The sequence below is a fragment of the Haliotis rubra genome, unplaced genomic scaffold (assembly GCF_003918875.1).
Source record: "Haliotis rubra isolate DU_JTF1 unplaced genomic scaffold, ASM391887v1 Scf425, whole genome shotgun sequence".
Lineage (NCBI taxonomy): Eukaryota > Metazoa > Mollusca > Gastropoda > Lepetellida > Haliotidae > Haliotis > Haliotis rubra.
Window position 1 is genome coordinate 445,029 of NW_025767108.1, and position 14,087 is coordinate 459,115.

Here is a 14,087-nt window from a genome sequence, read left to right on the forward strand (position 1 = left end):
TCAATGATAAACGGTGTTCCTTCACATAGCACAGTTAACAAAATCCATATGATGGAACACCACATCATTCTGATACTGGTTGGCGTGAACACTTAATTTAGATACAGGTAGATGTGTCATATGATGGAACACCACGTAATTCTGATACCGGTAGGTGTGTGATATGATAGAACACCACGTCATTCTGATACTGGTAGGTGTGTGATATGATGGAACACCACGTCATTCTGATACTGGTAGGCGCGTCATATGATGGAACATCACGTATGTCTTACACTGGTAGGCGTGACCTTGTAATTCTAAATGTGGAAGGTGTGTCATATAATGGAACACCACGTAACTTAGATACTAGTAGGTGTGTCATATAATGGAACACCACATAATTCAGATACTGGTAGGTGTGTCATATGATGGAACACCACGTCATTCTGATACTGGGGGGTGTGTGATATTATGGAACACCACGTCATTCTAATACTGGTAGGTGTGTGATATGATGGAACACCGCGTAATTTAGATACTAGTACTAGTAGGTCTGCTATATGGTGGAACACCGCGTAATTTAGATACTAGTAATAGTAGGTCTGCCATATGGTGGAACACCGCGTAATTTAGATACTAGTACTAGCAGGTCTGCCATATGGTGGAACACCATGTAATTCTGATAGGCGTGAACACCTAATTTAGATACTGGTAGGTGTGTGATATGATGGAACATCACGTCATTCTGATAATTGTAGGCTTGGTCACCTAATTTAGATACTGGTAGGTGTGTCATGTAATGGAGCACCACGCTATTCTGATACTGGTTGCTGGTTCGTATGGTCGAACACCATGTAAAACTGTTATTGAAAGCCGCTGTATAGAAACAAAGCACTATCAAAGATAGATTATTGGAGCAGAATATTTGTGCTTCCTTGTGTCTGGAATCGTTTCAGTGTTTTTTAAAGAAATATATTGTGATATCTGAGCCTGTGAAAAGAATAGGGACTAGTTCTGAATGAGGTAAGTTGAGATATCCTTCACCAAGAAGGTTGCCGCATATAAATATATATCTAGACAGCAATGCAAATAACCACCTAACTTAGTGTCTAATGTCGACTTAGAAATATGTCTTATCAAGTGTGCCATTTACCATGTAAAACTAAATTCCTAATTAGGAAGGAGTCTCCGTCCTGTTTATATAGATGCGCATTAGTTACATACACACTACTGTTTGCTGAATTCCTTTATCGCAGCCTGTAAACTCGCTCATCGCCTTATCTCTCATCTCCGTCACATGGTTTATCCCTCTCGTGTATTTCCCTCATATGGATTCCTCCTCCCGTGGAGCTACATTTCACCGCTCCTTTCCGACACTTTGTATGAGCAACATCTGACGTTTTTCCGTTGTTGTATATAGTGTTTGCTCTGAAGGTAAACACCCCTTCATCTCTGTCAGGTCTGGAACTCTAGCTTCCAGTTCCATTTGAAGGACAATATTCACCTCCAAATGTCATGTTGGATGTCAATGTATGCATTTGAATATATCACTTCTGCAGCTATGTTCCTAAATGTATATTTCCACATACAATGAACATAGAAGACAGGCTCAGGCAAGCCTATGGGAATGTGAGTAAAGTGAAATATTACTCCTCATCTCTGCCATGTTATTGTATAAATAGGCGGAGGCTGCTTCATGACTCAACCTAATGAGATTAAACTGCATATACAAAAGTCTTAGCCATACGTGGCGTGGCTTTACGGGCACAATATCAATTAATATTTCATTCCTGAATGTTGGCATTCGATCTGAAAAGTTTTAGCACAGATCTGTACAGAATTCAGCGGTAGTTGTTTATAGCGGTAGGTAATTGTATACTTGAGCCATGGAGGATGCTTCACTGTGTCAGCTATCACTTATTAATAATATTGTTCCTACACCTTTTAGATGGAACTATCTAAGACCGACCCAGTTCCAAATGGCTTCGTAGTTGACCGACCAGTGGCACTGCCAGAAAATCTCGGGGATAAAGAGGAACTTGTCAGCGCGGACCGAGAAACGTTTCCGGGAGGGCTTGACAATCCTGGTTTTAATGCCACTATAGAGGGGGGAGGTAACCAGCAAGAGGGTGCCAGCAGTGACACGAGTAGCGACAACATCAAGTTCAGAAACACTGACAAAGATGATGTTAACCAGAACGAGAACAACGAGTCAGTTCTGCGACGCTCAGTGCCAGGAAGAAGTGGGAAAAGAGATAGCTGTGCCAGGTGAGACTAGCGAACCGCGACTGTGGAACACCTTCCTTTACTGATTGCGTTCTTAATCATGTGCCGTTAATATAAACGTTTCGTGCAACAAATTTCGATTCCTGAAGAATCTCGGCGATCGTTGTTTGCCTTTTCATATAGCAAATATAAATATTTTGAAAGCAAACGTCACCAACAAATATTCCATTTGCATTTTGAGAAAACCTCATTTTAAGAAATATGTGTACACCGACAATATGGCTTGTTTTCGCTCTTGGGTGGACAGTAACTACCATGTGTCTTCCATGTGAGATTTACATTTACATATATTTTCAAGTGTTTCTAAGCAAGAACCTGACGTTTATTTTTGGACACATTAAAACAGAACATATAATACTAAATAAAACATAAAATACAAAAAGAAAAGTAAACACCCGTGTCTGTTGACGGCTAAAAATGAAACTGTGATATATTTGATACGGTCAGCATAGTTGTGTTTTGGACTAATAGTGACTTCGGTGACCAAGTTTAACCTAGAAGCCTGTTCAAAACATTATCTAATATTTCGATTACACCCAATGTTCATGCATATGCGTGTATTTATCCACATTACCCCTCATCAAAATGGAATTACAGTTGGATCATGACATTGATTACTATCACTCTGAATTATGGAATGAGTGACTTCGGGTTTTGCACAGCATGTAGCACTATTTCGGCATCAGATTCAGGGTTTGACGCATTTTACCCATGTGTGGAATCGAACACGGGACATTGATGTGACGAACGAGAACTCTTTAAACTAATAGGTTACCTAACCACACTGGCAAAACGGATCACGCAAATGTCTTAATATTAATCATCAGTTTATATGTATATTGGGACGTGGGTACATTTCTGTCTAAATGTGTTTCAGTCTTGATAGTATGGACCGGAAGGCACCTTGGCGAACATGGGATGTGTTTCGGATAATATCTCGAGAGAAGGACACGTCACTGGATGACGCTACTGTTAACAAGCTGAGGAAAGGTGTCAAAGTTGGAGTGGGGATGTTTTTGTCTGTCTGTGTCCTCGTGTTGACCGTTATCAGCAAAAGTACCCTTCTTCTCATTACATCAAACATTTACGTGAACGTCACGCTGTATTGTGAGACATACGACGATGAGCATTTCACTTTCTGTGCAAGAGCTCCCCCAGACAGGATGAATGGTACAGTATTCAGACCATCTCAGAACGTGGAGATACGCTGGCTGTGGGCACTCCTAATTGTCATCATAGCACCATATATATTCACTTTCATCAAGTGTTCTTGGAGGGCATGTTTCAAAAGCACACGAAATCCAACATGCAAAATTACACTTACAGTAAGTACAGTAATATCACCTTGTGTCCTCAAAAACTTGTTATTATCGACAACGATATCTTTTCACAGAGAAAACCTTTCAGATAATATCAAGATTATTCATTAGTATTCATAGGCTTAGAAGGTACGTAAAGATCAAGCAAAAACGTTTTGAAAGATTGTTTTTTCATACAATACACTTTTCCTACTTAGGTGATAATTCCTGAGACTCTCCACACGGCTGGAGTCTGTATTTTCTCCTTCCAAGTGCTTCCATCACTTGATGCGATCCGAGGGATGGTACTCATGATGGGTGTTGCTTTCCTACCAGCTGTACTTAAGCTTTTTGATGGTCAAGAACCAGGAGGTCGCAAGTTCCACGTTATTCTGATAGATTTCCTGTGTGTAATCGTGCAACTCTCTGTGCTCCTTTTGTGGCCACTGAGGAACTATTTTTTCTCTGATACATTTTACCATGAAACATGGGCTATTCCGACATCTCTGTTCTTGGTTTCCTTTGGATGGTGGGAAAATTATGTGAACACCTATAACAGATTGGGAGCTCTTGGAAACAAACTCAGAAGTTTGAAACGAGGCATTCGACGTCAAAGAACTAAGTTGTACTTAATTGTCAGTGTTTGGAAGATTATACTCACGCTGAGTGTAATGACAGTCATAATGAGCGACCTCAATATTTCATGTGTGAAGGCTCTTTACTATTTGGGACACGATGGCGCACATGAATGTCCGCATCTGGTAAACCCATATGGAATAGTGAACGTAGAGGCTGTTGAATATTTTCAGAGTCCCTTCTGGGTGATGCTCGTGCAGATTGGATGTTGTCTGCTCTGCTATACGTTTGCCAAGACCTCTTGCAAAATCCTCCTGCAGATTGGGGGCTTTGCAATTCCTCTTGTCCTTTCAATGCCTATCCTGGTAGGGACTCTCATAGCAGACTGCGAGACATGGAAATCAGACACCACTGGTTCTTGGATAACTGCCCTGCCTTCAGAGATGTTCTGGACATGTGACATCCATGGACTCTCTGTAAACTACCTATCGAAACTGACAACCGATTACTGGCTTCCCGTAGCTGTAGCCTGGTGGTTCTCCTTCATCTGGATCACACTGCATATCTGGTTTCCTCGGGTGGAGCGGCTTGTACAGACAGAAAGGTAGGTTTAAGTCATCTATGGTTCTGACATAATAACACAAACAAGTAATTATGCTGTATACTTTCAATACAGTTTCATCTATATGTTCTAAGTTGATAGTGATTATCCACTCTCTCATCGGTTGAAAAGGATTTATTCCCTTCGTCACTTTTCATTCTTCCTGTTGATGGAAGTACGGTCCACTGTATGCTTACATCTGTTGGGTTTCCAGGTTATTCATACAGCCACTGTACTGCGGTCTCTTCCTGGAGCAGTCCCTCATCCTCAACAGGCGGAGAGATGACAAAGACCGAGAACAAAAGAATATTAAGAAGGAGGTATGCTTCGATGGGTTTTTTAACACACACTATCAAACACCAACATATGTTACTTTTTTCTAACTACCAGTTTTTTCGGTTAATGATCAATTTCTTCCACACAGGGCGGCCTTCATATCTTCCAGTCTGTAGATGGGGAAGAAACTGGAAACCCTCTGCAGACACGCGGTTCTCTCCGTACTGATGTGACACCCATGATCTACTTATGTGCAACTATGTGGCACGAGACAGAGCAGGAAATGGTACAGATGTTAACATCCGTCTTCAGGTGTGTATAGCGTCCGGCGGATACTTCTGTATCAAGCACGGTTTGGCATGATATTACAACAAATCACATGTTATTCGTAATGCATAATATTCATCTGAATATCTGAATATTTCTTTGATATGTTATCGTTCTTGTGCCATGGTTTCAGATTGGACCTGGACCAATGTACAAGGAAACATGCATATATTTTTTTCGACGTTTATGATCCAGATTATTATGAGTTTGAAGGTACGTGATACTATATTGGCACATTGTGTAATGAAAGCAGCATCAGTCACACTTAATGTGTGTCTGTGTTCACAGCCAACAGTTTTCATGAATGATACCAGTATTGGGCTGGTCGTAAGATCCCATTTAAAGATCAATTTAAAACAATACCCACACAATTTGTACTCGTTTCTCTGGTAGGATATCATTGTGCTGTGTGCACGTTCTAGTTTATGAAAGCTGTCTGTCACAATAAATAATAATATGCTGGCCACATAAAGAAACTGTAAAGAAAAATAAAGAAAATATAAAGATATTCAGACAGTGTCTTCATACATAAATAAAGGTGTGAACATAGCAAGTATTGGAGACAATCAAACGCTCATGCAGGTGCCAGGCGAAGTGACGTCATTGATGGTGGCCTATGGACTTGTAATGTGTTACTGCACGTGCAGCCTGTGCAGCTGCACACAACATGTGAAACTCAGAAATTGATGTCACTGTCGCAAGCTTGATCTTTGGTCATTCAAACGTTCACAAATTCACATGAGAAATCACATGCACAACATAACAAGATTAACATCTGCTCAAAGTCATGAGTCATGAAGCCATTGAAATGATTCGAGCAGGCATGAGCCAACAACAGGTGACAGCAGATTTCCAATGCCATCGTAACACGATATCTGCATTGGTCAGGCGTTATGGAAACAGTAATGACGTCGCCGACCACCCACGTTCTGGGCGTCCCCGAGTAACGACGCAAAGACAGGACAGATGGATTCGGGAGACTCATCTCAGACACAGGTTCCAGACGGCAGTGACCACGTCCCAAACCATTCCCCAAGCCTTCAATGTTCATTTGGTAGCATCTATGCGTCGTCGATGCACTGCTGTGTTTCACGCGCATGATGGTCATACCCGTTATTGACTGTGATTTCGACGTGTGACCCCCTACTCAATTTTGAACTTCTGACGTCATCGTTACGGATGTTGTTCATGTTCTTTTGAAATGTTGTTGTGGCCCGATACTTCAGCTTATCAAGTGTCTACATCCTTTCGTCTTTTTTGTGTTGTATTCCAGTTCTGAAGGAACAGTTTCTTTATGTGGCTAGTATACTTAAAACATACTGTTGCGACGATAACGCCATTAAAGTTATTGGTTGATTTCAGCCCACATTTTCTTTGACGATGCGTTTGAAGCTCACGAAGATGATGAATACGAATTTCACGTCAACAACTTCGTGAAGAGTCTAGTGAACATTATCAGTACTGCAGCAAGGTTAGTTTTCTTCTTCACCCTTCCTTTATCATATCTTTACGTAAAAAGTAACCGTGGTTCATATCAATTGTAATACAAATAATAAGGTGTCGGCTTAATGCGACAGTTGGCTAACCAGTGTCTTATGGTAAAAGTATGGAGTATAACAGGTTGTATTTTGAACTGATTCGCGAATCTGTTTGTACCTGATGAACCTTTGCAAGTTCAGGTTCTAAGCATTGATATCTTACACCAGCAACGTTCATAAAGCTCAAGTTAAAATGGACCCACCCACTAAATACCCAACGCCATACGGAGGAAGACTTGAGTGGACACTACCAGGACAAAACAAGCTGCTCATACACATGAAGGACAAAGCGAAAATACGTCACAAGAAGCGATGGAGTCAGGTAACAGTATTAAAGAAACTTAAGGTATCATGCATTATATGTATCTGTGAATGAATTCAATATATTTTGAGGATTCTTTTCGATATCTTCATAAAAACGGCGGGTATCACGAAATATAGATGTTAATTCCAAGCACAACTACACTGTGCACGAACGTTGATATAACAACTGCCCAGGACCAGTAACTTCCCACTCGCAATCGCCAACACGTTACAATGCTCAACGGCCATATGTTGTACCGCCGCTTACAAATCGTCGTATTGCCAACAGACGACAATGGTGTACACAACGTTGTTCGTCGAAGCTGTGGTAATCATCGCTAGTCACGTGCCAAGGTTTTACAAGTTTTGGTGAAGGGTGTCATGACGGAGCGAACCACACTCCATGTTGTGCAAGATCGTGTGACTGGACAGTTCTGCCGAGCCAGCTTACTCACACCCATTGTTGGCCCGTTTGCAAGGCGTGTGGGTTGACGCCTTTTCTCACCATCGTTGCACAATCAATCCTCACCTCCAGAATCAGAACATCCATAGAATACTATGGCTATCTGTCTGAATTTGGCCAGGTGCTGCTCGGGGACAGATTCCCGCAAACTGCTCTTGGGAGGCCCACAAGACGTATGCCTCAGTTAGTGAAAACATGTTTGACTAAACGGGGCCCTAATTACACATTAATTGCTGATTCAAAAACGTCAACTTCACATTATATCTTCCGTTAAGATTACAAGCGGTTATAGCATCAATTGTCATTTTTCACTACAAGTTGTAATGTGTTTCGCAATAGCATATTAGTATTCTACAAATATCTCTTACAATTTTGGACATTTTACTGTTATACCGAGTATCCCTTACTTTATTTGTGGCGCATGTAATAAGATAAATTCCAAGACCTATATTGGTGCGCAGACCTCATGCCACGATGCGTACAATTAGAAGGTTGTTCTGTTCAAGGTGATGTACATGTACTACTTACTTGGCCATCGACTGGTGGGGCAACCACTACCAGATGTTCGTAGGAAACAGACAATCGCGGACAACACGTTCATTTTGGCCCTTGATGGAGACGTCGACTTCAAACCCTCTGCTGTGCAGCTCCTGGTGGACCGAATGAAAAAGAACGAAAAAGTGGGAGCAGCATGTGGTCGCATCCATCCAATTGGAACTGGTCAGAACCGTTCTTTCTCACCACGTACTGTACAAAGACTGACTTACATTAATATGTTTGCAGTAAACAAAACTTATGTACGGTATTCACTCTCTAGGTATATACGGATATATATGAGAAGGTGGGCCCACTTTCTGTATAAATGGGGGTATATGAATCAGTGGTCCCACTTACGGCATATGTTGCTAAAAGTGAAAATATGGTCCAACTCTTGGCATATACATCTTCGTGAATTCATTGTTACATGCTGCACATATAATGCCAGTATGATCCAGCGGCTATGCTTTCGGTACATGCAGGTAAAATGATTCTATGGTCACACTCTTGACATACTCAAGAACGATAGATTCAGTGATCAATCTCTTTCGTTTGAACATGTTTATAGATTTATTATGCATTGTTGGATGTAGGAGGTTTGTGAAGCTTGACCAATGATCAATGCTTTGAGTCAATGTGGACTGATATAACAAACAAGTGAAATTGCTCACAATATACATGATAGCTATTCAGCGCTGGGAATGTATTAATGAAGATAGGTCTTATTCCTATTTAAAGTTTGACAATATATTAATATTTCACATTAACATCATTAAAGATACGTCATGAAGATCGTTACACATGCACAGTAAACTCATCTCGATGGAATATGTCAAAATTACAAGCTAGAAATAATTGTTACTGCGTAAAATGATGAGCTGAACTAAGATTTCCCGACATCTTATAGGTCCTATGGTGTGGTACCAGAAGTTTGAGTACGCCGTAAGCCATTGGTTACAGAAGGCAACAGAGCATATGACAGGGTGCGTCCTGTGTAGCCCTGGATGTTTCAGCTTGTTCCGGGCCTCAGCTTTGATGGACGACAACATGATGAGAAAGTACACTACCTTGGCGAGCGAAGCGAGACACTACGTCCAATATGATCAAGGCAAGACCTGTCTAGAATACTGATTATGCCGCAAGAAAATTATACTTAAAGAACGAAAAAGAGTAATGTTTGTCTGAGATGTCTTACAAAGCTTATAAGTATATATACAATCCGAATATTGATTAATACGAAGGTTACTATACCTGGATAAATCAGGGGGTATACTCTTTCATCCCGACTGTAGGCGAGGACCGATGGCTGTGTACACTGCTACTCCAACAAGGCTACAGAGTGGAGTACTGTGCAGCCGCAGATGCTTTGACCTATGCCCCAGAAGGTTTCAAGGAGTTCTATAACCAGAGACGACGGTGGTCGCCTTCAACCATGGCTAACATCATGGATTTACTGTATGACTGGCGCAGTATCATCAAGGTCAATGAGAACGTATCTGTATTATACATGTTGTACCAACTGCTCTTGTTTGTGTCTTCGCTCCTTACCCCCGGCACGATCTTCCTCCTGATCGTGGGCGCTATCAACACGGCCTTTCCTGAACTCGACCTGCTGGATTCTCTTCTCTGCAATATGGTTCCAATAGGAATATTCCTACTTGTCTGTTTCTGCTGCAAGTCAAACATACAGGTAAAAAGGCTGAAGCATAACGAAAATGTTTGCGAATGAAAGAAAAGCATCTCCAAAAGTAAGGAAAACAATTAAAAGGGTTTTGAAATGCGTGCATAACACGTTAACGTTCTTGAATCGGTCATAACTAATGGCACTTTGTATGTTTCAGCTGAAAATTGCTGCAATCCTCTCAGGGATGTACGCCCTGGTAATGATGCTGGTGACTGTAGGATTAGCACTGGAGATGAAGAGGGAGGGAATCTGCGCCCCGACAACTATATTCATGATATTTGTAGTTGGGGTATTCATCATTTCAGCAATAATGCACCCCATGGAAATCACCTGCCTAGCGCATGGTGCTCTATATTTCATGGCAATTCCGAGTATGTCGATGCTATTGATGATCTACTCTATCTGCAACCTGCATGTGGTTTCCTGGGGCACAAGAGAGGTGATACAACCAACCCAAGCGGCCCAGGCCAAAAAGGAAAAGAAAAAGCTGAAATCTGGTCGTTTCCAGTCTATTATCAATCTCTTTAGCAATGATGATAAGGTACTAATAAACTATATTCGGACTTTGAAATCGAAAGAATATATACTCATGGAAACGAATAAGGGAACACATGAAAGTACAAGTGTTCCTTTATTTATTCCCAGAATTTCACCCACAGTGAAATACATACCTTGTGAAGAAACCTGGAAAAGAATAAAGGAACACTTGTACTTTCATGTGTTCCCTTTTTCGATTCCATGAGTATATATATGATGTATGAAGACGTTGCTTTCTAAGCCGGTCAAAATCAAACCAATGCAAGTACAACGTCAGGCTGTCAGTGGATTCAATTACTCTCATGGTTAACCAGTGAATATATAATGCGAAATGTTAGTTCCAGCTTAGGCGATGGGGTATTTCAACTGAAAGAACTGACTTTCCTTACATACTGAAATTCTATTTTATGATATTTATTTTTGTCTAATGTGTTGTTCGATAGTCTAGACGTTAAAGCAATGGTTAATTACGTCAAAACTCTGGTTTCATTACCTTACATAGGTACATTGCTTAAAGACTAGTTTTGTGTCCTCCATCCTGTTGCATATACAATTATCGTAAAACCCAGGCTGCTCAATCTAAAGTTTAATCCATTCTTAATGAAGCATTAAATCTACTTAAACACAATAAGGTTGCCTCAATATTAACTATATGAAACCTATTTAATTTACAGGTGGATAGTGATTATGGCTTCTCCTTTGGAAACCTATTCAAGTGCATCTGCTGTCCCCGGCCTCAGGTTGACAACACCGCCAGTAAATTTGGGGCCGTTCTTGACAAACTGGAGCAGCTTGAAACGTCAATACATAGCATTAAGAATGGCTTGGCCTCCAGTCCATTATCTCCGTCGATACAGGTCACAAACGAACAAGGCATTACCTACGACCTGGACACGCCGGCACCTTTTCTTCAGCAGGAGACATTGCAGAACAATCTCAATACCGAAGGCGTGATAAGACGTGAGTAATTACGGACGCCTTTATCCCTAAAATATGGCTACCCATTCAGTGAAACTCCCCAAACGGATACAATACAGAAACTGCCGCTTTATCTTAATACACTTCACAGTCTTCACGGATAAACAACATTATGACTTTTTATTATTCTAACTTCTTTTCTTGATAATCTTTTTGGCTGGCAAGATCAATCCAAACGTTAGGACGATTACGTTCCTTTGCGCGTTTGTATCTTGAAAATTCCCTTTGAACTTACGAGTACTTCTGTAACAACTTTATGACCACACTGTCGATGTCCAGTCGCTGCCTCTGTGGGGATAATTAGTAGAACATACAAAAACGGAGCAATAACCTGAGCGAGATCACATGACAAACAATTGTTTACAGTTTCATAAAATATAATTTTCATTGAGTCCCTATTTAATCAAATTTGTTGCTACAAAAACAAATTTTGAAATGTTGCAGATAATCCCTTGTATGAGAAGGAGATGCATATCCATAATGATGAGTACTCCCCATACTGGATTTCTGATCCAGACATTGGACATGGTCGGACTCGATACCTTGGTCAGGAAGAGATACGCTTCTGGAAAGATCTCATTGAAAGGTACCTTTACCCATTGCAGAGTACTGAAGAGCTCAAGCAGAAGATGCAACGAGACCTTATCCATTTGAGGAACAAAATGAGTCTAATGTTTTTCATTCTGAATGCCTTATTTGTTGTTATCATATTCGCTCTACAGTACACAAATGCCCAGAGTAACGGCAAAGGACTGGCGATACCACTTCCATGCAAGTCTGAAAGTGGTACTGCACTCACGATCGAACCGTTCTCCCTTATATTTATGGCGATATTCGGTATTGGTTTGCTCATCCAGTTCATTGCAATGTTCTTCCATCGCATGGGCACGTTCCTGCATATAATATCTTCTACAGAAGTAAACTGCATGAGGCTGAATCAGAAGGAAGTAGCTGCTATGGACATATCTGATAAGCTGGAATTAGTGAAATCAATGCAGAGTTATGGCGATGATGATGACACGAGATCAGTGACGTCAATAAGCTCAATGGATAGCTTGGATGATGACAGCAGCATGACAACCGATGACACTCCAAGACCCAGACGAAGGAAGACAGTGCTGCGAATTACAAAGAAAAGGCGAAAGCAGCAGCACAAAGCCGGAAATCTTGCACACACATTTATGGATAGGTATCTGAAGCTTGCTGATGATTTAAAAAATGAACGTGTTGAGAATATCTCGCACAAACGGGGAAGTTCCAAGAAGAGGAAGAAGTCTATCAGGAAGAGCCAAAGAGCTATAAAGAGTGTTGAGCAAAACAAAAGCGTTGTATTAAAAAAGGCTCAAAAGTGGAAGCATATTGCTGGGATAGTTCGTGGATCTGGAATGCACTCAACAATAAATGACCACCATCATAATGACCCTTGGCTGAGTGTTGTCAAGGGGGTCCTCGCGCAGTCTAGGGCCTCTTCGCATACCAGTTTAGACAAAGTAGAAGAGGAACGTCATGGCATCATACTCGGGAACAGAGGGAGGCGTCCCTACACAGATGGTTCCAAATGGAGCAAATTGAAGGACAGTCTTAGTGGACACCTTAGTGCTGTGGCTGAAAGCGACACATCTGCTAAGCCAGATAACCAATATGGTACTCATGAGAATGACGACACATCAAATGGTAACGTTGTGCGCGTGCAGATCGCAGTAGAGAACGGCACATCCAGGAGGTCAAGCAAATCCAGTCTGGACACCTCTTTTCATGATCACCATGAGGCTTCACTCCTGGACGAAGCAGTCGGAAACGCAAGCTTCGTTAACGAGGACAATGATAAAAAATTGACAGTGAACACCGGAATATACAGCATCGCTGATAATACAGATTCGGACACAGGATCTGTTGAATTTGAGAATAAAGGTAACAGTGAAAGCCCACCTCAAAGCCCAACTCATGCTACCACATCTGTGTGAGGTTTTCATTGTGGCACTGTTAGATGTTACTTTTGCAACCTACATATTAGTTCTGGTCGAGATTGTTTTTGCTGGCTTAGGTATGTTTTTCTGTTTATGTATTTAGCTCGTTGCTAAATAATCCCAGCAGTAATCCTCCACCAACGAAACTAATTGTCTACAAACCTGAAGATAATTATAATCCGCTTCTTAAAGCTAATCCACATGCTATTCAATACATACAACAAGTAACCTGCCCAATGGCAATATTTAGGATTTTGCAGCTATTCAAACAATACGACATCCCTGTCAATTCTGCGAAAGTTATGATCTCAATCACTCAGATAAGATTATGCTATAGGCGGGATTACTTCCAAGTGTGTCGTACGTTAGGATCAGGTTGACTACACTCTTCAAAAAAGAAAAAGAAACGCAAAAGCAATTTTTAGAAGAATTTAAGCAGTTATTTCATGTAATTTCAATGGTAAAAAGGTGAAAACCTTTATAGACAAAGAGTTCTCCAACACAACAGCAGCCTTTATTGTTGTGATTTTGTTTACTTGCGTCCACAAGATGGCGTCGAAGGCAATACTTTGGTATGACCACCATTGGCAGCAAATACTGCTCGGCACCGTCTCGACACGGACTGGATAAGTCGACGAAGACGCTCTTGCGGAATTTCCCCCGACTCTTCCTGCATTGCGATGGCCAATTGTGGAATTGTGTCTGAGGCGTGTTTTTACGTTGACTTACACGGC

The 14,087-nt window shown here is 41.2% G+C and overlaps 1 protein-coding gene across 1 annotated transcript; it reads left to right on the forward strand.

Moving 5' to 3' along the window:
• The first annotated feature begins 1,930 nt into the window (after nucleotides 1-1,930).
• On the forward strand, nucleotides 1,931-13,350 carry LOC124288801 (chitin synthase chs-2-like). Its single transcript, XM_046725329.1, has 14 exons — nucleotides 1,931-2,250; nucleotides 3,146-3,593; nucleotides 3,785-4,746; nucleotides 4,958-5,063; nucleotides 5,168-5,331; nucleotides 5,480-5,559; nucleotides 6,709-6,817; nucleotides 7,053-7,206; nucleotides 8,157-8,370; nucleotides 9,095-9,295; nucleotides 9,480-9,877; nucleotides 10,029-10,412; nucleotides 11,083-11,368; nucleotides 11,831-13,350. Exons 1-14 carry the CDS (start codon nucleotides 1,931-1,933, stop codon nucleotides 13,348-13,350), a joined length of 5,346 nt encoding a protein of 1,781 aa, XP_046581285.1.
• Nucleotides 13,351-14,087: the final 737 nt, after the last annotated feature.

What these genes read in the sequence shown, in the direction of transcription:
- LOC124288801 (XM_046725329.1), top strand. Translation starts at nt 1,931, where the DNA reads ATGGAACTATCTAAGACCGACCCAGTTCCAAATGGCTTCGTAGTTGAC. An exon ending in CATCCATCCAATTGGAACTG is followed by an intron (nt 8,371 to 9,094) that starts GTCAGAACCGTT and finishes GACATCTTATAG; the next exon opens with GTCCTATGGTGTGGTACCAG. An exon ending in CTACGTCCAATATGATCAAG is followed by an intron (nt 9,296 to 9,479) that starts GCAAGACCTGTC and finishes TCCCGACTGTAG; the next exon opens with GCGAGGACCGATGGCTGTGT.